The 25,634-nt window shown below is 37.6% G+C and overlaps 1 protein-coding gene across 4 annotated transcripts in view; it reads right to left on the reverse strand.

Moving 5' to 3' along the window:
• Nucleotides 1-25,634, reverse strand: part of SMOC2 (SPARC related modular calcium binding 2) — a 122,503-nt gene that overhangs the window by 10,948 nt on the left and 85,921 nt on the right. For all 4 annotated transcript variants that reach the window (XM_032443588.1, XM_015858014.2, XM_032443587.1 and 1 more), the window contains exon 9: nucleotides 23,668-23,750. In XM_032443588.1, coding sequence (XP_032299479.1) covers nucleotides 23,668-23,750 — 83 coding nt within the window. The remainder of the gene's footprint in view (nucleotides 1-23,667; nucleotides 23,751-25,634) is intronic.

Raw genomic sequence — 25,634 nt, forward strand, 5'->3', positions numbered from 1 at the left:
TAGTTAATTTAACCTCCAACTGCTCTTATTCTTCAGGTAGATGTTGTGGAAAGAAGATATTATGTTCATAGAAGAAACATGTATGAGCCAGGAAGCAGTTGTCTACTCAGGCAAATGAGGGACAAAGTTAGGCTAGGGCATTTGTTGATATGAAAAGCAGTTTGAAATGGTTTTGAGAAACAAATTTCTTGCTTCATAGGAACACCTTTGGATTTCACTATGAAAACAGGAAGATATGAACTGGCTAGTATGCTGTAATTCTCCCCAGTGCCATACAAAACAAAACAAAAAGGGAACCTGAGAAGTTCTGCAGACTTTGTCTCTTTAAGCATTTGTTTGTGGACTCTTACCTTCCTAGTTTTGACTGAGACCAGGAAAAAGATCTGAGAAGTCAGGTGGTACAGAGTTCATGCTTCCTTTGCTGCCTATCTGGACACAAAGCAGCTGATGTTTTTATTAGGTAGTCACTGCCTAGACAGTATTTATGCCAGTCTGGGAGGCCAAAGACATTTCAGTATGTTGAGGAGAATCTGAAATTCTGAACATTTGTGTTCAGCTTGTGCCAATGTAAACTCCAAACCTTCAGAGGCTTGTCACCTTGCCACCAGAACATGATCTGCAATATAGCTGTGTGGATCCAGTCCCAGCGACAGAAACACAATGCATATAGCTGAAGTCAGCACAGTGAAACAAGCCAATGAACCCAGATCAGGGCACAGAGAGAAGAGCTTCAGGATTAGAAATGGCCCCAGGAAAATCCAGAAGCAAAAAAGGAACAAAAGGTAACACTTCTGCCTTATATAAACATGACATTATTTCATGATTACCTGTCCCTAAGATATACAGCTGGTATTTCTGACTGCAGTAACACTTTCTACAACACTTTATTAAATTGAACTGGTTTTGGAATCCAGATTTCTATACCATGACAGGCATCTCCATATTAGCATTGTGTGTCTTAGCAATCAACAATCAGGGAGTTAAAATGCAGTCCTTTTTTACCAAAATTTACTACTTATTCACTTGTATTTTTCATCATGCTGCTATGTTTCCTCTCGAGATAGATGTAAATAACCATATCTAATTACTTCTCTCTAAATATCTATAAAAAAAGGAAAAGCTATTACAAAAAAATGTGTGTTGTTGCAATTATGGAAGTGACCTCAGAAATAAGGTGCATAGTTCTTGTCTCCTGCTGGAAAAAAACTGAACTATAGGGACTTGCTTAGTGGAAATGTTTTTTACATCACTTTATTAATCTAAGCAGCCTGCTCCTTGGACATGTGCATGAAATCAGTCTTTCCTATAAACTGATACTGTTTTTAATCTTTCTAGATATCTCTTACCGAGATTTTTCTCATGGGAGGCACCAGCTAAAAAATCCCCCAATCCATCCTCAACTAAAGCCACAAGAAAGCTCTCCATTCAGATACTAAGTACCACTGGTAAAGCAAAATGATGAAAAAATTCAGAGCTCTGTGGGAAACTGAGTCAGCCCAGCAACTCACATTTATTTGAGAGCTATTTCTGAAGAGTCCCTGCCCATGGTGTGGTAACAGATTTGCAGAGAAGCTCAGAACCTTCATGCCAATCTGTGGTCCTTATACTGTCCTAACATGGGACAGATGGAAACTTACAGCACTCTTTAAAGACACCATTCAGTCCTCAAAGGGTGATAGATACATGATGGGTACGCCTCTGAAACACTGTTTTAATGTGTGAGTATTTTTTAATCCAAATGCACAAAGCAACCCCCATCTCACAAATGCATTGATGTGGGTTGGCCCTGGAAAGGAAAGCAGTGGCAGCCACCAATTATAACACCCTTACCACAGCTAAAAGGGCACAAAGCACATTGTTGGATGGTGTAGGATAAGCTGGAAAAGGAGATGGGGAAGGAATGAACAGAAAGGAAGCAGAGGATCTAGATAGATTGAAAGCTATCAGGTGAAGTATCAGAATCCTACATACGCTTGATTTTCTTGTACAGATACCTACAGGTAATGAATTCAAATCAGTAATATATTTGTCATCAGTTTTGTTTGATTGCATTTTCTCCCTTGTTTCCATAACTTCGAAGTAAAAGATTTAGAAACTGTAGACACAGAGGAGAGCTGGGAGAAAGGGGAAGCCAAATGGCTATTTCTTGGAACTGTAATTATACACTAAATTTTAACACAGAATGAGTTTTTACAACAGTGATTAAAAGAGGTTTATAAAATGGAAATCCTGGAAGTAACTGAAGTGAAAAATAGTCAACAAGAATGGCTAAAGTATTACTTGAGCACAATGGAATGAACTATTCCTTGGAAACCTGGCATCACAAAAGTCTATCTCTCTTTTTATGAAGTATTTAACTTGAGACTGGCAGTTATGTTGCCTTCCTGGATGCTTTCCATTAGACATGACAGACTTCCTCTGCAATTAACATTTCAACTCTCAGTGGCTCATCTTTTACTAAACAAAAAGTTGAAAAATGACTATTACAAAAGCATAGAAGCATCCTTACAATTGCCTGTTATGAAAATTTTTCAAGATATGATATTATGCAAGAATGAAATGCCCTTAATTCCTGCTGAAGGAAGTGGAGATGCCATGACAAACTGCAGGCTTTAACAGTGAAGAAGCACTTCTAATTCACCATTTGCCAACTCACTCCCCCAGGACTGCGAGAGAGATCTCTGCAACTATAGCAGGAATGCAAATGAAATTTCTTTTCAAATTGTTATCTATCTAGAATGGATGATCCCCAACTTAAAAAAAAAAACACAACAAAACTATGCGCCTCATTAAACCACAATAAACAAATATCCACGTAGTGATGAACTTGCTTCATCCCACAAAAAAAACGACAGTTAAGAGTTAAAACCAATGCCATCCATAATTTACAGTTTACAGTAAGCACTGAGGAAATGAACACGTAGTGCTTAGTAGCAAAGATCCTTCAATGACAGAAGCACAATAGAGTAAATTAAAGATGGAGATGAATGTAATTATGGTTCTAAAGTGTCTGCCAGGAGGGATGCAATGCAGCTGACTTCATGTAAAAGAGTTTACAGCATGTGGTTTGATTACAAAGTGCCTTGGGTTGTGTTACACCATGAAGATCCAATTACATGATAGCACTCCATTATGGATTATGAGGATGTTTTCCTCACTGGACCACTACATTGCATGCTAGTTTTGTTATGTACAGCGCGTTCTGTTTCCCTCAAGTGTTGCACGTCCTGCATTTGCTTGGGAACCTACACAGGAATATTCTGCAGCCATGCCAAGGTCTAGATTTCCATATATTCTGTGCAGAAGCTCAACCTGCAGCCTTTGTCATACATAGTGGAGCTTAAGACTAATCAGGTTGCCCAGAGTTGGTCATTTGGTATTAACAGGTAATCTCTGAGAAGGCTGAGGACAGTGGCTATTGAAAAGTAAAATATTTTTTCCAGCAAGCAGACTTGATCTGCAAAAAAAGATGACCTTGTTTTATACAGACTGACATGACACAGACTATTTGAAACTGCTTCAAAACTGAGTGCAGGCACACAAGTGTAGGGGCATATGTATCTTATTTCTGGAGCAGGCTATGAAATCTCAGTTGTTGACAACACAGCAACAGCAACACACAAAGGAGGTTCTCTGGCACCTTGTTAACTGTGGCTGCATAAATACAGAGAGATGGGAATGAGACAAATCAAACTGCAGCCACTCATTTTGCAACAGTGTTTACCTAAATGAATGAAACTGAAATAATGGCTCTGATTATAATTCATACACCTCACATTTCCATTCTAGCTCTCTTGAGAATACTTCCTTGGTACAAATATATGTATTCTCATGTTGACTTAGTAAGCAGTGGTCATTTATCATCTCAAGTGAATGAATGTAAAGCACTCATTCAAAATCAGACGTCCATGCTCCATGCTTAGAGACATACAGCACTGCAAATTCCAGCTGACAAAGATGTTGAATCTGTGAACTTTATACAACCAGAGTAGCAAAACCTTATTCAGCTGGCTATAAAGGGGTTAATATGCTAGATTCTAAAAACTGAAATGATGTTCTGAGGCTTCATTAGAAACAAAAGACAGAAGAAAAGGCAGAGGCAGTAAAGATGCTTAACCTTTTAAAATGCCTAGGATTACATTAAGAAATCCAGTATGTGTGTGTATTACAAGGACAAGATAAGCAGCTAAAACAAATCATTTTTGCCAATACATACGACCATCTTCACAGTGGGATTTATGCCAGGGTTCTACAACCTGTGCCATCACCAAACACAATATTTAAAGTCAGAATGATTTCCCTGTGTGAGAAGTTCAAAACTTAAGGGAATCAGAAGGATATGAAAGGGCAGTAAAAGGAAAAGATGAGCATGGAAATTAGAGGTAAGCAGGTAGAAAGCCAAGTGGAGAAGCACACAGAAACCAGCGGGGAAAACTGCTTCTTAGAGCAGACTCACAGAAACAGACTGCACTCTGATACAAGCAAAACTGCAGGTCAGCGGGACAGTTCTGGCTTCCCATGAGAATGCTTCTGGAGGGCTATTTCCCCACACCTTCCAAAGCCATGTAGATAACATAGCTGAATCTCTGTATCTTTACCTGCATTTGTAGAGACAGAGGGTTTTTCTATCTTCTCTTGCTTCTGACTCCCTCACTAAGAGATCGCAATGTATCTTTCTTGAAGCCTGACCAGAAAACAATTCCATCATGTGGAAAGTGTAAAGATTGGGTAATTTAGCTTTTATTCTGGTGCTGAATTAACTTTTCTTTTTCCTTTATGAACTAAACACCTATCCTATTTTGGCCAAATAAATGATGGCACACAGTTGAGATGGGGGAGAATGAGGTTCAGCTCACTGATCCAAACCAGACAAAACGGGGCTCGAACCTGGCTTGCTGTTATCCCACGGGAGTACACTGATCTCTGACACTGAAGAGTCAGGTTTAGTTCCCTGCTCTGTCTGCTTTGGATTAGCAAGTTGAACCTGGATCCTCTCCTCCTCAGCTGAGTGCTTTAATCATCGAGCTATTGTGTGTCTACAGAAGGCTTCCTTTTGTTGTGAGCAAACTCATAACAAAGACTGTCAGAAACTTTTACCACTGCATAGAAACATCTTCTTCAGAAAAATAACAGTCACGTCAGATTGGACTGCGCGTTCTGTAAGTTACAGCTTCATCTTGCAGGCTATAGAGAAATGCAAAAGCATATTCCTAAAAAACTGGCAAGCAGGTTAACAGAGCACTCTCACTAAACCAAATGAATGCATAAGCTTGAAGACAAGAATGTGTTTCAGTAGTTTGCTGGATCGTGGCCACTGCACTTTGCACACTGAAGAGCTGAATTCTCAAAAAACTCTTTTTTTGCTCTGCATGTTCTGGACTCAGACTTTCCTCCACACCAATCAACAGAGGTTTGGGAACTGATACTTAAGCAGCACTTTAGCATTCTGTCATGCTATAAGGCACTCTTCAATGTGAAGTTTTTTTTCAGCAGTGCTCACACACAAGAGAAGTCTGTTCTTTGATACAGGAATTCATTAAGTCCGTAGGATTTTTATTTTCTATCTGTAAATCCATTCTATTTAAAACTGAGTGTTTCACTTGTCCATTATTTAAGATATATGTTTCACTTATGAGACATAAACCAGGGAGAGAAAATAGACCTTTCAGTGGGATAAAGGTGAATTCAGAGTGAGGTGGAAAAAGTAAGGCAGCTAGAGGGAATCAAACATTCAGATGTTATGGAAAAGAATAATTAAACAAAACAACAATGAAAAAGATCATTCATATAGACAAAATATTGCACAAGATAGTTATATCCTTGTTATATCTCAATTTGATAGGCACTTTCCATTCAGTGCTCAGAGTATAGGCTTCATTTCAGTTGCCTTTCCATTTTCTTGTCATGAAAATGGTTACGTTTAATTTACTGAATTTTAAATGGAGGGGAAACTTGGGGTTCTCATAGAGTACCTTCAAAAACGTCACCAAACTTTATACTTGGTAACACAGCTTATTAAAGAATCCAGGATCATCTTGATTATTAAGTGCATCTTAGGTTATCCTGATGTCTGTGGTCTACTGGAGCAACTGTGAATAGCAATCTACTCAATTCACAGACATACATGGATAGAAGCACTTACCAAGAATAGGGAGGAAGCTGGGAACTCCAAATTCATGTTTTACAACAATTTTTTGTGCCCTTTAGGTTTTCCATTTTTTTCAGCATAAAAACTGATTATATCTCAAATACGTGAGAGATTCCACTTGTGCTGGTGATGTCTTCTGAAGTGTTTATCAGGAAACACTGAACAAGAATATAACTTCATAGCTCTCAAAACAGATTTTAAGAATAAACTGCTCTTATTTTAGGACAGCCATTTATCTGTAGGCTCTACTGAGAATATAATGAGTACAGAATGTCGTCATTTTATCTTTGCTGTTTAAAGTGTTCTGGTTTATCTGTAAGCAAAGATAAAACACAAAGAATGCAACTGAGGGTTGCAGGGTTGTGGAATTAATATTTTGCTACTGAATAAGGGAGTTCAAATTTTGATGAAGTTACAGGCAAAGGCAATTAATTCCTACTTGTCTCCAAATTACAGATGCTTACTATGGGAAAGTGCTGAAACACTTTCTGAGAGGTAAAACAAATCCATGAAAGGAAACAGCTTGAGCCTATGTATAGGAATATGAATCCTTAGTTAAATAAAAAATGCATTTGCAAACAAACATTTCAGTTAATAAACACATCCATAAATGTATTATGACTGAAAACAGGTCCACTTATGAGTGTCATCTGAGATATAAGGGATTCAAGGTTCCTCTCTCTTTCTGTGCATTTAGACAGCCCGGGTTTAATAGACTCATTCATTTAATAGTTTTATGATAAGGAATGCATGCTTTTAATATAAACTAGAGTTTTCTGACCTGCTTCACAGGGTGACTTTCCTTGGGCCAACTGCAAAGAATCAGAGCAGTGTGTATCTATCTGCTCACATTCCTCCTTAGCCCTCCAGCCTTCCTCACGAGGTGACTATCAAGTGAAGCCTGCCCACAAGATACCCCACAGCTAGAGATGAACGAGAGGTAGCAACAATAAAGCATTCACCCAGATGCTTGACTAGGTCTCCAAGCTTAGAGCACAGACAGCTTAAGAATTTGACAAAACAGCATTTCACTGTAGAATAAACCCTACCATTTTTACTCTCCCAGAAGATTCCTGCTTTCCCAAATAACCCTAGCTTCACCAAGCCACCTGCCTGTGTCAGGGAAATTAATGAACTTCGAAAGTAAAAGCAACTCAAGATGAACAGTGAGCCCTGTTTATCCAAGCATCAGAAATGCCAGCATTACAGCAATGAGACTACTTTTTTTACCAAGCTATGCAGGGAGATGTAAATTAAAGCCTGATTTCTGTACCTTACATGTCCAGCCACTGCACTGAACATTAATCTCTTTCCTTGATTCATTTGCCAAGTTTTCAGTAAGGTTGTACGATACATGCCTTGAACCACAATTTTGGCACCAAGAGAACTGTGTAGTCTTTTAATATTGGGGTCAAAATATGTATCTCAAGGAATTGATTTTTTATAGGAACTTCAAATGTGTAGGGTTTTTTTTGTAATCCCAACTGAAAAACATATTTAGCGAACAAAATCCTAGGTATAAATCCTGCACAGCTCACAGATGTAATGAACTGGGCTTGTAAACACATGAGACACAGATGTGGCTCAGTTTGCCTTGATTTTTTCATCATAAAACAAGAATGAAGGAAAAAGAAGCAGAGCAGACAAAGGATGAAGTCAGCATTTTGTCAAGGAAAGTGGACAGTCGGAACAGAGAACAAGAATTTAAACAGTTCATTACAAGTTGGCATTTTAGTGTTTGTGAAGAAAATAAACTTAGTCCAGCTTGCAACAGGAAAACATAGAAATTTCATGGGGGAAGAAAAAAAAAATGGAAACAAAAGTAATTTCTCTGTAGCAGAGGAACTAGCTTTCTTTGATTTAGTACGAACCAGACTGAGTTCAATCAGAGAAAAACAATTCCCTTCAAAATATGACACAGGGTTTGTATATCTAATATCAATTATTTTTATCCATGACTCTGGTTCAAATCAATACAGCATTATCAATGACATTCAGAGCATGAACTCTATTTAGGTGCTGTTTATGTAGTTTAGATAATGTCAGCTTTTACAGCCCAGCTGGTCTTCTAATTACACTGCACGAGCATGTCCAAGAACTTGCATTATACTAAATGATTAAGGAGGAAGAGAGATTTTTTCCCAAAATTCATAGTTAGCTAAGTGTCTTGGCTTGTCAGGGGAAAAAGGAAAAAATCATACTGTGTACAGAATGAAGTCCTTTGAAAGATATCCAGCATCAGCTGCACCAACTGTATTTTTTCAGAATGTTTCTTCCTAATTTTCTAAGAGAAAATATGTTGAGACTGTTGCAAGGGCTGGAAAGTAAAATTTTCTCTCATGCTAGAATAAAATACAGTTTCTTAATAGGTCTGCATGAGAAATCTGGAAGCTAAGTATGCAAAGCTGGTACAAAGTGATGAAAAATGTGGCCCTAACAGCCATTTTGACCATTACATGGTAAACCAGCACTAAATACCTCTGGGATGATTTGAAATCATTGATAAACATGGATATTCCCAAGCTATATACCATATATGTAGTGAACACGACATCACCTGAGGATGTTGTGCTCACTGACACAGCATAGCATGACTGTCCACATCACAAGAGGAATGTGTCACACAACATTTAGAGGAACAATGTAGGCAAATAATGTGCCTACAGGAAAGGTAGGCTGAAGCAGTTCCCTTCTGGTAAGGGATCACTTTAAAGGTCTCATTGACAGGAAAAGAATGCAATTTCATTCACCAGATCTTCCCCCTAGACCAGATTCATGCCCAAGCAAGCTGACCTTTGCCACATTTGGAAGGAGTTGAATGAACACATCTCAGCATAGACTGAGGTGTCACTAACCTCTCCAGAGTCTGGTATCTGAGCCACTCTGCTGTGCAGTGGCGGAGTAGAAATGGAAGAATGCCCAAACCCCAGCAATACTCTCCAGGAAAAGCTAGTGTTCAAGCAAGATGCATGGATTGTTACTCAGTTCTGGAAGCCTCCTGACAGCCCTTGCCAATGAACCTCATTTACTTCTTCCCTTCAGTAAAATAGGAGTCTATAAAAATTTTAATGAAAATATCAGAGCACTTCATAACCAAGTGCTTTGTACAGACCTGCAGGTATACTGTTGCGGTTAACAAGTGTCATTTATACTGCTTTAAACCCTGACTAATCAAACTGGCTACAGTGAGATTACTGTCAGTTCAAAGCAAGGAATTAGAAGTAGATTCTGAATTACATATTTGTATTACAGATTAAGTAAAATAAAGTTTCTTTACAGCAAGTAACTGCCAAACATACTAATAAACTATTATTTACTAAGTCAATTACAAGCAGTTTTCAAGCAGTCATCTTTATAACCACCTAGATGTTACCAACGAATGCTGGAAGATTTTTAGCACTACACTCACCTACTAATTTTTCTAATTTTTAATAAAATTGCATTTAACAAAGCAAAAAAAAAAACAACAACAAAACATGATAGCAAAACTACTAATTTCTTAAAGTCAACCTGAATGATGCTAAAGAAAATTCCAATTTGTTTATCTGAAGTGTGTCAGAACTGTAAATAACAGCAGAAATGACATGTAGCGTACAGAAAGCTCAATTCAGTTCAGTACATAAGAAGATTCTTCACTGAGACAACTGCAACCTAATTGTAAGTAGAGGCATTTCACAAGAGGGTGAGTTGAGAGGTATGGGATTACCTGTCCGCGTACACATGAAGATATTAGTATACATATAGATTTAAATATAGCACTATCATACAAAGGTTTTTAACCTGCATAATTCAGCATCGCATAACTGCCTAGTGGTGAAATTACGAGTGCATATCACCCCAAAGAAATGCCAGTGGGAACGTTATACCCCAATGTGCCTTCACAAATGGCATACAAGCCACATGGGTTTGGGGAAGAAAAAGGAAAAAAAAAAAAAAAACATCCAGAACTCTCTTGCATAAATTTCTTAAAAGAGATTTAAAACATTTTATTAAGGATATTTTTGTATCCTTCCAGCTCTTTCTCCAGTACTGTGAATTTGCCTACGCTGAGCTCAGGGGGAGAAAAAAAAAAAAAAGAAAATCCAACTAATAAAATACCTCTCTAACTAACACAAAATTGACTTTCTTCATTCAAATGGATCAAGTACCAGTTTTTCTGAAAAATTTCCAAGAATGGAAACATGTGCTGCATATCTTAATGGAGAGCCAGGAATATTCTCTTTGCAGTGGTTCAAAGACCTTGTTTCATGACTATTTAAAGGTAACCTCTCTGAACTTAAATTGTGGGGATGGAAATCTCCACCATACATGGAATAGTAACTCATTTTAGCCACTGGTTATTTTTTAAGTGCATGCATATACACACAGATACATAACTGATAGAGCTTTCTAGGATGCTTTCCTGCTTGAAATGTTGAAAATTCAGAGGCACATAAGAATAAGCATATTCTTTTCACGACAATTTAGATAACAAATAATACAGTTAAGTATACTATTTACTGTATTGGTGAATAACTATACCTAGATGTTGCTTACTTCTTCAGTTAGCTATTTTTTTTAGATTTCAGGTTGTATTTTCTGTAAATAATTCTGCCCACCTCTAGTAAACACCTTCTGTCATTAACTGTGGATAAGTATAGAACCTACAAACTCTTTTCTTATTGGTACCTTTTCCTGTTTCAAAGTTCATGGTATAGAAGGTTCTACAGTGATGAATAAATCATAAATAAAAGGCTGATGAATGTTCACTCTGACTTTTAAGTTGGTTTGCTTTGATGACCTTTGCTTTGCATTCTTTTTGCTGCTTTCCAAAGCTAATTTCAAGTTGCATCTCTAACCTGAAAATTTGAATTATGTTCTCAAAATTCAGATTTGTAAGGGTGGATTCTGTAAATCTTCAGTTAGGGAATAGGAATGGTACCCAGTAACTGAAATACGCTAACTTCCCACTGGCTTTGAGAGCCTGCATCTCATTTAGCAATCAGAGACTATTCCAAACGCATAATACCAAGGGTTATGGAACCAACATAAACCTTCATCCTACAAACTCTTATGCCTAGGCTTAACTTTATAACCACATGTAAAGGTTCCTTTGATTTTAACAAGACTAATCACAACAAGAATGTGAGTAAGTGTTTGCAGGATCACAGTTCAGCAGGTCATGAATTGTATTTTAGGAATATTTACAGTAAATTGCTTGTGAATGACTTACAGAGCAGGGGGTTTTACTAGAAGACATTTCTAGATAGCAAACAAATTCTAGAACTTCACAAGCATAAAGGGCAATATTCATGAATACTTTATTTCCCTGAATTATTCATGGCTTTCTGCCAAATGCCAACATCAGGACTCTATGAACAGTAGCACTCCTGCTGAGCTATAGAGAAGCAAATTTCTGAATCTTGTGAAGCATTCTGAACCCTTTGAAGGAATTCCCAGATGTTTGTATGGAGTAACTTTATTTCCTCCTCGGGGGCTCCCAGTTGCAGGAGCCTACAAGTTGTACTGAACACTAGGAATAACATTATGTTTTGAAACCACTGAGAGTCTTGTATACACTTTATTCTTTGTGAACAAGAGTACTTATTATACATCACTTCACTGAGTCCAAAGAAATTTATTCTCCGCTGTCTAAATACCTGATGCAAAAAGGGACCTGATGGAAAGCCAGCTGGCTTAAGCTCAGCCAGCATGAAACAGAGGTGACACATGTTGGCAGACTGAAGCACTTTGAGGAACTTTCTGGCAGGAACTTTCTCTCCCTCTTCAACTGATGGCATCTGTCCATCCATTGTCCAAGTGGCTTTGCAATCAACTATACTGTAAAATTTCTAAGGATCATCTTGTTGCACCTTGTTTGTACAGTGCCCTGAACAATGGGATCCCAGACTACAAAAAGAGCCCCTATAAAATATTGTGATACAGATAATAGCCATAAATAGCACGCAGATTTCCCAAGCTCTTGTCTGTTCCCACGTCCTTCATATTAGTGGCAGGAATGCCTTATTTGTGTCTGTTTCACAGCTTGCAGCATTTCCTTACCAAGATATAACATATAGAGTAAATCATGTCTTTGTTCCTGCATGACTTGGAGGACATAACTTTTGGACCTCAGCTGGAAACTCTACCTTAAGCCTGGTGGTTTACTTTCTAAAATAAAGCCATCCTTAGTGAGAACACGCAACACTTATGTTGACCCTTGCGCTCGTGACCAGTCCCACTTTGAGGAGAGCTCAGGATGTGAATTACCATTTACAAATTCATGCCTAGCCTACACCACAGGAACTAAGTATGCTTGTTCTCAGTGGCTCACTGTGATACTTCAGGTAGTTTCAGGGACATCTATCAAGGGGGAAGGATATCAACAACAGACTATTCCTGGACCAGTGAGTTAGTAAGTAGTCTTCTTCCATTACTATTATAGTCTATAAATAATCTCCATCAGACTGCATGCAGCTTACAGAGTTACCTTGAGTTATCAATAAACTTCAGAATTGTTAGATATTCATGCGCTCTTTTATTCTATAATCTATCACTGGTCTTCCCAGGCAAGTCATGCTAGTATTTAGAAAACATGAACACTGAAATCCCTCTTGGTCAGAAGCAGCTTTCTGCAGTGAACAGAAATATTCATGCAGCAGGCTAGAATCTAAATATTTTCCTTAGAAAATATACATACTGATGTGAGATCAGAGTGTGAACAGTTTTGACTTCATCTTGCACATTTTCCTTGTCACGCAAGATGAACTCATTTGCCTGACACTTTCAGTCATTACTCAGCAGCCAAAACTGAGGTCATTTCTGTATTATACATTAAATTACACAGAATGTTAGGAATTGGGAAGCCCTGTAATGGCTTGATATTTCACAAGCCCTAACCTCATAACTCTGCCTGGAATACAAAAATTCATTGTTTAATACAAAATACAGCATTACTAGGGTGGTTTATTATCAATAGAGGTTATTTGCAGAGTTTCTGAGAACTGAAAATCCCATCAAACACATTGGGAATGAAATGCTCATTTCGTTTCAAAACTGGAACACATTTCCAAGAAACTAAATGTGAGGAATAAATGGCTAATCTTTGCTGGCCCTTCTTGAAAATGTAGCTGCAGATATACATCCATTCAGAAATGAAAATATTTATTTCTCCCTGTGTACAGATTAAGCATGAGGTTATTTCTGCCATGCAATCAAGTAGAGGTCTTGTATCCAAATATGAAAACAAAACAGTACAAGATATCCATTTTGCTGGGAACAGGCTTACAAATCAATGGCATGCTTTTATTCGGTATATACTCTATCAGATGGAAAAAGAGAAGGCCCACACCATGCTTCTTAAAGGAAATAATGTCTTATTATGTGACTCCCACTCACTGTGATGATAAGGCTCGGGTGTCATCTTTCATTATGATTACAGTCCTGGCAGACTAAAAGGTTTTTGCCTTTTCCATTCAGTGTTTTCCTGCCATCTCTCAGATTGCAAGATGATAAGGATTACAGACATTCTGGCAGAAAACACTGAGATTATACTACAGCAATCTTTCTCTCTTCCTGTGTTGTTGTTTTTCCTACTTTTCACCCCAAAACAACAATCCAGTTGCCCCTAATTTTAATGAGATACCTCTCCCATGTCTTCACTCTACCAGAAATTATTAGTACCATTTTTAAAATGCATTTCTTAAAGCTCTCCCAGAAATTATTACCATTTTTTAAGTGCATTTCTTAAAGCTTAGTTGCTTTAGGAAGACAGTGTCAAAGTTTGTTCAGTCACGGCAAATATTTTAATCCCTTTTAGGTTCCAGTATGATCAAAGGCTCGTTCTGCTTATGTCAGGATTTTATACACGGCACTGACAATACCTCTGTATCTCTAGTCATGTATTTACAAGCAGCTGTTTTAAAAGGGTCTGAAATGTTTTCACTCTAAATTACAGACCTTCTAAAAGAGAAGAGCTATCTTGACTCAACCCATATTTTCTTCTGCATAGCCCTTGCTAAAATAAATAAAGATACTTAATATACACTGTTTTACACCTCAGATATTAGACTTTAAGTGCCGCCTCAAAACATTTTGCAAAGCTGCATACTTTTAAGCACCTGATCATTGACAAACAAACATCTCTCTTGGAGTACAGAATATTTATCCATGCAGAGCAGCTTAAAATTTGTCAGAAGGAAGCAGGACTGAGGAGTTTACATGAAGTCCTAGTGAGAAGAGAATGAAATCCAAGATTTCATTAGACTAAACTGGTTTCAGTAGAACATCAGTCATTGCTCCCCTTCTCACAGCTCCATTAAGTGCAGGAGGCTTTATTTACCTACAAGTTTACATCCTCGATGGAAATAAACAAACACAGCTTCGTGACTATCGGTGAAACTTTTCAGATGTGTACCTGGATTTAGGGAAAGCATTTATAGGGGAAAGCATTCTCTCCAACATTATTTGGCCCATAAGACAATAATGACAATCAGAAATTCATATGTAAAATGCTGTTGCAAAGGCAGTGACTGTACAACAGCTGGGTGACAGGCTCCCAGGAGGACAGCCAGACGTAGAACACACTCCCTCTCTGGACATGTGACCCCTGGCTGTGTCTCATTCCAGGGACCTTCTCAGCTCACACCAAAGGCAGAGTGGAATGGCACAGAGCAGCACAGAAGGCAGGGTCATTGCACTTAACAAGGGATTTGGCTGGAAAGGGAGGATAGCAACAAGTGAGGTGAGAAACAGAATTTGTATTCCTTGGCATAGCCGCCCGCATTTTTTTATTGCTGAGAAGCAAATGAAGTCAGTGTTTATTAGTCCTAATATAGCCCCTTAAAACAAACATTAAATTATAGGGTAATATTAAATAAAGCAATGAATGAAATGCTATTGCTGAGCCAGTAGCATCACCTTCGATTAGCCAGCTTTTCTTTTTTGCTAGTTGTGACACAGCTGTGTCTTTCACTGCTGCTGTACTAGTAGCTCAAATGCTTTCACTGTAATTTTTTTGGACAAACATGAACATAAATGGAAACTACAGCAGCTCTTGAGATATGTATTTGAGCCTCCCCCCCCCACCACCACCATTTTAGTATTTATTAATGTTTTTTAGATTAAGGGGATGATATTCTTTTGTTAAGAAACAAATACAAATTTAGACAAGAATAAAGCAATGTAAATTACTGAACTAGACCATTAGTAATTGCAGACAGGAGGAAGGGAGTGTGCAGGAAATAAATGTGATTTGCAGAGCCTTGAAAAATAATCTATAGGCTTTCTTCCCACTGGAGTAAAGCAGCCTACTGGGAGACTGTATGCTATAATCATGTAGTCTGACAAAAGGGTAATAATATTTGGGCTACTAAAAAGCCCAAGCAAACTGTTGTAGGTTAAAGAGACAGAGTCCTCTGTGTTCAGCTGCTCTGAAGCTACTGTACTGTTCTCTGGAAATATAGGGTTTACTGCTGCAGAACTCTGTTTTCACAAGGAAGTTTGACAAATAGATGCATGCAGTTGTTAAAAAACTCTGCATTAGCTCAACACACTCCCCAGGTCGCCACTGCTCATTACTAAATAGTTCTGTTACAATGTGGGCATCCTTACTCAGCCAGTGCTTGCAACACCAGTCTGTGCTTTGTGTACCCCCCTCATCCCATCCATTGGGTGCCCTGGTATTGCATGAGACTTACTGCTGTACAGACATACAGATTTCCTCTTTGACATCCACTTCTTTGCCCAGTGAGCATCCCCCACAGCCATTTCTTCAGGCTTCCAGCACAGGATAATTTAATGGACTTGGATGCTTGGAAAGAGCCTTTCACTTCTCACTAACTTCTATGAAGACAGTGGTGTTGGAAAGAATCAGACACAAGAAAGCAGACAGATGGAAAGTTGGGCTCTCTTCTGCAGCTGCACACCTGATAGAAGAGAACTAGTACTTTGGAAGGAGAAACAGTCATTACCCTCCTCCCCCAGCATTAAAAAGCTGAGGAGGAGCAAGCCTGGCCCTACAGCACCCATGTGCACCTCAAAGTCAAGGCTCTCCTCTCCTATCCTTGTTGCAGGAGTAACTAAGCTTCAGGCTGACTCTCTCCTTTGTCCATGCAACGTGGTTTCATGGTTCTGCCATTGCTGCTGTGGACATTTGCACCAGCTTTGCTTTATAACTACTTAGGGTTCTAGCACTTAAATGCATGTTGTCTTCTCAGTAGAGAGCCTTTTTGGCAAATGCCTCTTGGTAAACAAAGCCATACAGGGCTCAGGACAAGAGCAGCACAATCAGCCAAAACTGCCAGAAACTTCAAATGTTTCTTATTTTTATGAATAGACTTCATAAGAGTCAACTTAGAGCTTTAATATTCAATAACAGAAATAGATACTTTCAATATTAGCTCATCCAGCCAAAAAGCTGGTTACAGAATAAAACGGTAATCCCTTTAAAACACAGGTCAGTGGAGGGAGCTACATGCCAACTGACAACAGTATGAAACTCATGGGAAGGCAGGTGTATGTATATAAATAATCTGTATTATGATCAGAAAAACTCAATTACTTAATGGACACTTCTGAAAGCAAGCAACTTTTTAGTCATCGCACATTCATGAATGTATGGTAAGTTATTTTCTTCCTTGTGTCAGTGCTGGTGCTACCTCCAGAGAGGAAGCAGAGAGCAGTCTGAAACTACAGTAAGCAAGATAGGTAGGCCAGTGCTGGCAAATTGCCTAAGGTTCTGGTGATCAGAGTTAGAGCAACTGTAACAGTATAGTCCAACATACCTGACAAGGAAAAGCAGTTAGTTTAGCCTCTATTGCTTTCTTTCTTTAAAGGCTGCCATTGAAGTAAGTCACTTTATACGTTGGCTGTTTGGCTTCAGGTCTTGCATCATTGTGGTTTGGACATTTCCAATTATTTCTCTTTAACTTTGGAAAAAAGAAGATGTGGTGCCAACAACCAAAAGCAAACTGTAGTTATCCACACACAAATCACCCATAACTTAAGCCATGAGGTTTTCCACAAAGTATCAACTGTTCAAGTCAGTTTTGAATATCCAGTCTGAACAAAAAATGAAGCCATTGCAACAGGAAGAAAACTAAGCAGTTAGAATAATTGCCCTTCTCTTAAGTAAAACATAAATGCAAAATAAATGATAGCAGTTATATCAGGAGCTTTCATGCATGACTTTAGGAGAAAATACAAGCTGCTTGAATGTCAAGGTTAAACTACCTTATGAAGATCTATAGAAGAGAACAACAACTGAGAACTGAGTCACTAGAAGGCACTGAAACAACACCCTAAATTCAACTGAAATGTAGAGCTTTAAGAGATTTTTCTTTTTTATAAGTAGTCTGATTGTGTAAGAGATGTGTATCAGGAAACCTAAATAAGTAAAATGCAGATTCATAGCATGCCTTAAACTGTAGACCAGCGCAGTATAAACACAGTGATCAGCAGTCTCTGCCCTAGATCTAAAGCAGTTTTTTCAGCTTTTGGTTGCAAGGAGTAAGGGCAGTGATCCATACTCTTTGTCCAAGCTGAGACTTCAAAATTTGTCTCAGAGAGGCTAAGGAAACATGGCCACTTTGCTAAATTGGATCCTTCTTGTGTCACTGAATAAACCCACACCTTTCACACATTACACTCAGCACTTTTACACCCCTGAAATACTCATCTTTTGAGATAAATACTCTACAATCAAAAAATACAATAAGAATCATCTGAAGTGAGAACTCTTGGAGAGCTGCAGGAGTGCCAGGAAAGACAAAGTTAAAGTGAAATGCTGATCTTATTTCACAAGTAGAAATCTGCTGCAACTTCAGTGCAACTGCTGCATTGCTGTATTTTACTGGATTCTGTCTGAGTTAACTGAGAACTGCTTCTCAGGAAAAGAAAATGTTTTGTGTTGAAGGATGCTACTATTCTGAGAAGTGTCCTTTTTTCAAAAATGGGACATTTTCAGGACTTTCAGTGTATACTGAGTATATTTACTGAGTTTGTATATTCACCCGAGTCAGTAGATAGCATTACATTTCAATTTTAGTTTCCCTTCCCAAATTATCCCTTTGTATGAGAGGAAGTATCACAACTATAGGAACTTAAAAAGACATGCTCTCCTAAAAAAAGGGAAAAAAAGAAAAAAAAAAAATTTAAACAAACTGAAAAGAAAGATAAACAAAATTAATGGACTGACATAAAGCCACAAAACCATAGAAACCCAGTTAAGTCTGAAAACCAGCTTGATGCTGTGTCCCTCTCTCATCATGTCTTTCACTTATTTGGATTTCCATATTTTTGGCTCACAAAATAGATAATGGCACTTGTAATTAAAGTAAGTTCTGCTGGCAAAATCAGATTCCCCATAATACTCCTCAAATTCTTGATAATAAGAGTTGTATTACAGGGGAAAAATAAAAACAAAAATTCTGAGGTCGAGTAACAATACAAAAGTCTTGAACTATACAAAAGATAATCCAAAGTTTCTCTGGCCCTCACACACAGTGGAGTTTAAAACAGATCCTTCTTGCTTTTGATGCATACTTTTTCAATAAGAAAAAGAACTGCCCTTGAGGCAAAATAGCTGAGTGGTCTGGCGCTGTCCCAGTATGCTATCATGTCTTGTTCTCTTACATATACAAGTCCCTTTCTTCCAGGTTGCTAAGAACACACATACCCCAGGGGCTTTGCAAAACAATCCACTGGAGTGTAGGAAAAAAACATTAAAAAAAAAATTAAAGTGTTGTTTCATCTGTATCTCGTCCTTTTCTAGTTCTAATGTTTGCATACATTTGAATAATATATTTAATACACAAGTATTGGAGTATAATCAGTGGTGCTGATCAGCTGTGGATCCTACACCACCCTGAGATACGGCAATCATGAGCACAGTCTCAAAGATTCAAGACTTCCCTGAGGGACACAGATATATCCATATGCTTACATGCAGTCCTTAGCAGTTAGTGAAGAAAATTCTGAAATATATTATGTATGTAACAAATGCTGTTTTATGCTACTTCCTAATTTTGTTGTGCACTTTGCTAATTTGAGGCAAACTCTATTTTGTAGTAAGCAGCTGACATGGAAGTTATGTGCCCAGTGAATTCCAGGGAATTGCAAAATTTGATAAAATGACTAGATTAGGAAACGTACTATTAAGAATTTAGAAATAAATAGCAACATGAAATATAACTTCTAACATATGGAATCCCCTTCTGTTCCCTAGGAGCAACCACCCCATGCAAATGGGAAAGTCTCACAGGCAGTTTTACATGAAATTTGTACCAGGATTTGTACTGAAAAAATCATCAGCATAGTCACTAAACTAATGCTTCTCTGAAATTATTGTCACCTATTAAGAGCTACATAATATGCAGTTCTTTCACCCATAGACCCAGACTGAAAAGGTACAGTTCCAGGAACTAATATTTCCTGATCTGTTACTAATTACTCCTGACCTGTGATTAACAACTTTGTGAAGGACGCAGTGGCACCTATACCTCATTCAGTCATCCTACAGGGTTAGCTTTAACTAGCCTTCATGCTGTACCCTTTTAAATACTAGCAACCGGCTTGTGCAGAAAACTCAATTTCATTTTAATATACCAGTTATCCAAAAGCCTGAAACAAAGCATTCAAGGCAATACAGAAGACTGTGTTAGTTCATCACTGGGCTTCCATTTTACTGTATAACACAGTGGTGAACAAAAGGTCAAAATAGGAATGTTTGAAAACTCTCTCTGTGAGAAAAGGAAAAAATCTGCTTTCCCTAGTTTGTGACATTCACTGGACTCCTTTTTGGGTTCATTTTCATTATCTCAGAATAACTAGTTTCTAAGCAGGACCAAAATCGCAAGTAACCTCAGAAAAATGCTTCGACCTTTTAAAAAAAAAAAAAAGACTAGAAATCTTATGGGAAGAATTATTATTATATAACTTCCAGTCCAATCTAACAGATACAGGTGGCTTGGATCGTTCTTAAAAACATTAGATTAGCCTTTAATGGCAGATGCTTTATATTATGTTCCCCTCGGGATGTGAGGATATACTCTTAGCTCAGTTTAAATCAGTGGGAATTTTGCCATGGACTATAATGGGCCCTTACTTTCTACAATTTTGCCTTAACAAGATATCAGCGTTTGCCAAAAATTGCACTGTGATTTATTGCAAATTATTGCTAAAAATATTTGGCTTAACATGTAGTAGGTTTGAGTTTTCAGGTGGTATAAATCAGTGTAGGTGCAGAACTATGCCAATTTAATCTACCTGAGGATGTACCACTGGATCTTATCCTATTTAAGATCATTCATAGTAATAAAGTACTAGTTTCAAAATCTTCTAGTTTTACACAGCAAGCAGTTCATAGTGGTTTCACCTATGGCTACTGCATTTTTGTGGGTATAAGATGCAAATCAAGCATCAAGCAAACTCATCCTTTCAAAAATGTTATTTCTTGAAAGTTGAGGCACAGATTACCTACTTGTTTTTTGTTTGTTTTTTTTTTCAGACAACTCAAATGCAAACATGCCTTTGCAGTGCTGCTTACAGTAGAGAAACTTCAAGGAACAGTGGTCCACTTCTACTGAAAAGTGGACTTGCAGTAATTGTATGGCTTTACCTGTTACTGGTTAAGGCCGTCGCATTTGTGCAAGATCCTCTTTCCACTAATATAAACTCAATTCTTATTTACTTAATGTAATGTTTGCATTTTTATGATGGTAAGAAAGAAGTTTTTCAAGTGAGTGATGATTCCTTTAGTATTATTTTACTAGCCAAGAAAGAGAGAAAAGAGAGAACCTTAGAAGAGAGAAAGAACAATAAACACCTCTATTACAGCCATAACTGTGTGGCAAACTCCTCCACCAGTTACTTCTAAAGGTATGTACTTACTCTGCTGCAGAGCAGAAGAAGGAGGTTTTTCTAGCTAGCTCATAAATATTTATGAAATATTGGCATTTGTCTTATTTTAAAACAACATAAAGCATTTGAAAGCCAAAGATTATTTGAGGGTAAGCAATGTGAACTTGGGAGAGCAAATCTGTGAAATATACAGTATCTGTGTAATATAATAGTACCTGTATAATGTAATAATATTATGAACTCACACTGCTGCAGAGATTTGCTAGGCTAAAATTCATATGGCACAAAATACCGTAAGTGGTAAGAGAAAATCAAGACTGTCACCCAACTTAACAAAAGTGAAATGATCAGGACGGAGCTTACAGCATGGAAAGTTAATTGTTTCACTAGTAAAGTATCCCAACTTGGATAAATCTTTATTACTGCACTGTATAAAAGCACTACCAGTTTGCATATGAAAGAGAAGTGTGAAAACTGGACTCTCCTCACCTCCTCATCGTGTCTCTTGGAAACCAGCTTTCAACTGCTTTTTCAGGCTTTTTGTTTTTGGGAACAGGCAGAAGTGACCTACAAGTGAAATCTTTTGCAGAACTAAGTGCCAAATTTGTTTCTTGAGTTTTCACTCTCTTCTTGAGTTATACTCCCTTTTGAGTGCATTTCTCACTCAGAAAAATACACAAATGAAATCAAGTAATTATATAAGCCTGCAACTATGCGAGTGCTGTTTTGACAGAAATTGTTGGAGAGGATCAGAGTACATGTGAGCATAGGCCTGATCTAATTTCTACAGAAATTAGTGGCCAGCTTTCCACTGGGTTTCATGGAGTACGGAATGTAAAATATACCCAAAATTATCCCTGAACTACCTGCTGACTTCCTTTAAATTAAAGCAGCAGTAAATAACTTCAGTAAGCAAGTACTGACTGATGAAATGATGGATAAACATAATAAATCTGACTGTCAACAGAGGTGTATTTACTACTAAATTTTACATATATGGGGATTTATGAGCACACGTGACTCTTGCTGAACTCTGTGAGGTATACAGCAAAACTGCAAGCCAGGCATGTTCAACCCCTTTTTTTTGTGAAGGAAACCAAAAGGATGCAGCTTGCAAAGAGCAGTGAAAGTTATGCTCCAAGATTATATTTTGGCATACATCAGTTTTTCATCTCTAACTTTATCTGTTCAGTATCTTATGTGAGAAAAGACAATGCAGAATACCTCAGTCATGCCAGCCTCTTTCCTACTATCTCTCTGATAAACTGATCATAGACTACCTGAAACCTAACCAGAGTTTCTGCTCCATTACTGTTGCTATAGAAGACTGCTGTCTGACTGCTCTAAACAGCTGGAAAACACTTTACAGTTTCCAGGCAAAATGTGTTCAGGGTAGTTTGGTTTTGTGCCAAAGCTGTCAAGAGAAAAACTATTTTGTTTCTCTTCCTCACTGTCTCAGAGGAACAGTATCTCCTCTGAGTCTTATATTGTTGTCTAAGTGAAGCAAATACTAGCTACCTTCTCTTTTCCATGATATATAGTGCTGTACCTAGATAGCTCAATTCTCCTGATTGCATCTGTTTTCCCTGAACATGGTTGACCAGAATCATATCCTTGGTTCTGGAAAAATAAAGAAAATAATAGGTCCATCTAAAACAGCATGAATATTTTCTTGTCCCTCTTGAATGTGTTATTCCTTTCTTCATGTCCCACCATTCCCAGACAGGTATGTTTTTGGGTTACATTTTGGGTTACACTTGCCTTTTCTACATCCCTAGTAATTGTATGGCTTATTGTTAATGCCATGATTGACCACTTTCTATGTGAAACACAGTAAAATTACATATAGTATAATAACATCTCATTCACATTTCTTACTTCTTTTCATATTATCACTCTTAAATGCATTTGTTTCATGACATAGCATTAAGGCCTGCTTAATTCAAGACAAATTTCAGTACTAATAGACAAGTTTAATTCAGCATTATTGTGTAGGCATTTCTCTTGGTGATAAACTAATATATTTCCCATGACACAGAACGTCTGCTCAAATCATTTGTTTGTTTCTGATTCTTTACTAGGGATGGCAGTGATTCATAATTTCCCCATAGCATGGGCATTATCAATAAAATGGGCTGTACCTTCTTATTTAAATCCCTTAAAAGACCAATTCAAAAATAAAGCAAATTTGACTGCTATGTAGCTCAGCTACCCAGAAATATGATCTCTCACACTCCTATAAAAAGTTGGGGGAAAAAATCAAAAATCTGATAAGCACCAAAGTTTGTTCCTATACCCTAGAAGAATAAATATTTTTCTAAGGTAAACTGAAGGTTAATCTTGGAAAACAGTAAGTGGATACATTTTTTACACTGACCTAAAGATAGAGACCAATTTATCAGGGATTTTGCTTACTTCTTGGTATGGAAAAAGTAAGAAATAATGCCAGTTTCAGTAACTGCATCATAACCACTGAAAGCACCTTGCTTTCTCTGACATCTTAAGATCCATATTTATACACACTGTTTCAAAGCAAAATTCTTCATTTAGTTGCAAATCAATGCAGCAATATCTAAGAGATATACTATTTAGATACAAGGTAATTAATTGCTTTCTAAGTTATTGTAGTGACAAAATAAAGCACTGGAATGCACGATGCCAAGTTTATCTGTTTCACTGACCTTGAAGCTGTCGTCCTTTGTACAAATCCTTTGTTTTGGTTGGGTGAGCTCTGGCACTGTTATCACATTTAGGTTGTTCATACCTAAAGAACAAACACAAAGAAAATAAAACAACCAAGGTTAACTTAATTTACAAATTATTTCCAATACTGCATTCCAAATTAAACTTGTACCTTCTTTTGTTCAGGGAACAAAATGGTTTCTCATTCAGAAGAGGCAATGCGAATTTATCTGCTTATTTTCCACTTACTCAAGAGAACCTGAATAATTATTATCTATTAGGAAGGAGGGAGACTAAGGAAGGAGAAAACTGTGGAGAACTGCCATAAAAAAAAAAAAAAAAAAAAAATCCATAATAAAAAATTTGGTCTAAAAAATATTCAAAAAGTGAGGCTCTCCTCAAGCCTACCAGATCAAAAAGCTATAAACAAGGTAACAAATTCTGGCATCTGACACAGTACTCATGTTGTGAAACACCACAAAAGCAACTTCAAAAATCATAGCAAGGCAGGTACTGTCTTTAGTTAATACTGCAGCACTAAATGCATTTATTACTGTATCCTCTCCAAAGCAAATGTTAGTTTACATACGAAGAGCTAACCGTGAACAGCTAAGCTAGCATTTCAAACAAGAGGGAAGAACTGTTAGGTATTCTGGAAGGACAGGAACTGAGCTGGAATGGCCTGAAATGAGTTGCAGAAAAAATTTCATCCCCACCTGCTACATGAATATTCTGGCTCTTCTTTCTGATAAATGTACTTAAAGCCAGATTGCTAGTCCAGTTTGTAACCAGAAATCCCATGCTATTTGTGCCTTCAAAAAATGGTGACTAGTGCAACACCACTGCAGTATTTCATGCAAGACTAGAAGCATGGCAACATCTGCTGCTGAATTTTTTTGCTTCTTAAAATCCCATTATTAACTCTTGGTGGCTTTTCACTCAGTTTGTCACTATCTCTTTCTGAGAAATGTTGTTTTTTTCATTCAGCTTTAGTAGATTGAAGCTGCAGAATCTTGTTTATATCATTTGAGAGAAATTTCAACTCAAACACAGTAACGTGTCTTGTGTACACAAATGAATGTGTGCACATATATGTTAACTGAATCTAGATTCTTTCATATCCTATTTAACTGCTCATCTTTGAAATGCTCTGTTGTACGTTCCCAAAAATCAGATTTACCGAGGGACATACTTGTATGTCTAATCTAAATTTACCAATTCAGATTTTTGGTACAAAATTATCTTTTTAAGAGCATTAAGTGGTGTCTGTGTCAGGAGTTTGGGCTAGACTGCCCAAAGGAACAATATGCAAGTGTTCAAACTTTAGTTAGCAGTCAGGATGGAATATATTCTTTTCTTCCTTTGAGCACATAATTTATTTTCACATCGTCTGATGAAACTGCCCACTGGTCCATCTAATTTTGGCTGCTTCAAGAATGTACAGAGTTGTTTCACAGGCATGGGAGAGGTGCAGGAACAGCAAGAATAGAAGCTGCTTTGATAGCGTGGCTGGGATTTAGATACCTGATGGATGCCCACAGCCAAAAAGAGTGAAAGGGAAATCTCTGAGCAATACTCACTAATGCAGTGTCTGGCAACCAGCCTGGCCCCTGATTAATCTGATACCTGACTACGCGTTCTTCACATCTACTTCTGTTATTGTTACTGCCTACACTTTCTTGTTTCACCTCTTTTCTTCTACCCCTTGACCTTATATTTTTGTTAAATACAGATGTAGCTCATTGCATACAAGCTAAATCTATTAAATCTTGATAGCTGTTAAAATGCTGTAATATGAGAAGTGTACTTTTAACTCTTTAAAGCAATTCAAGAAAGGTAAAGTGAATCATGAGAAATTTGCCATGATGACACAGCCACACTAGGAACTAATAAGTAAAACACACTTGCCTCAGCAAACTCATAAAGCACCTGAACCCAGAGTGTGAATGGACAAGATTATTTTGCC

Source organism: Coturnix japonica, chromosome 3, assembly GCF_001577835.2.
Source record: "Coturnix japonica isolate 7356 chromosome 3, Coturnix japonica 2.1, whole genome shotgun sequence".
NCBI classification, from domain to species: Eukaryota; Metazoa; Chordata; class Aves; order Galliformes; family Phasianidae; genus Coturnix; species Coturnix japonica.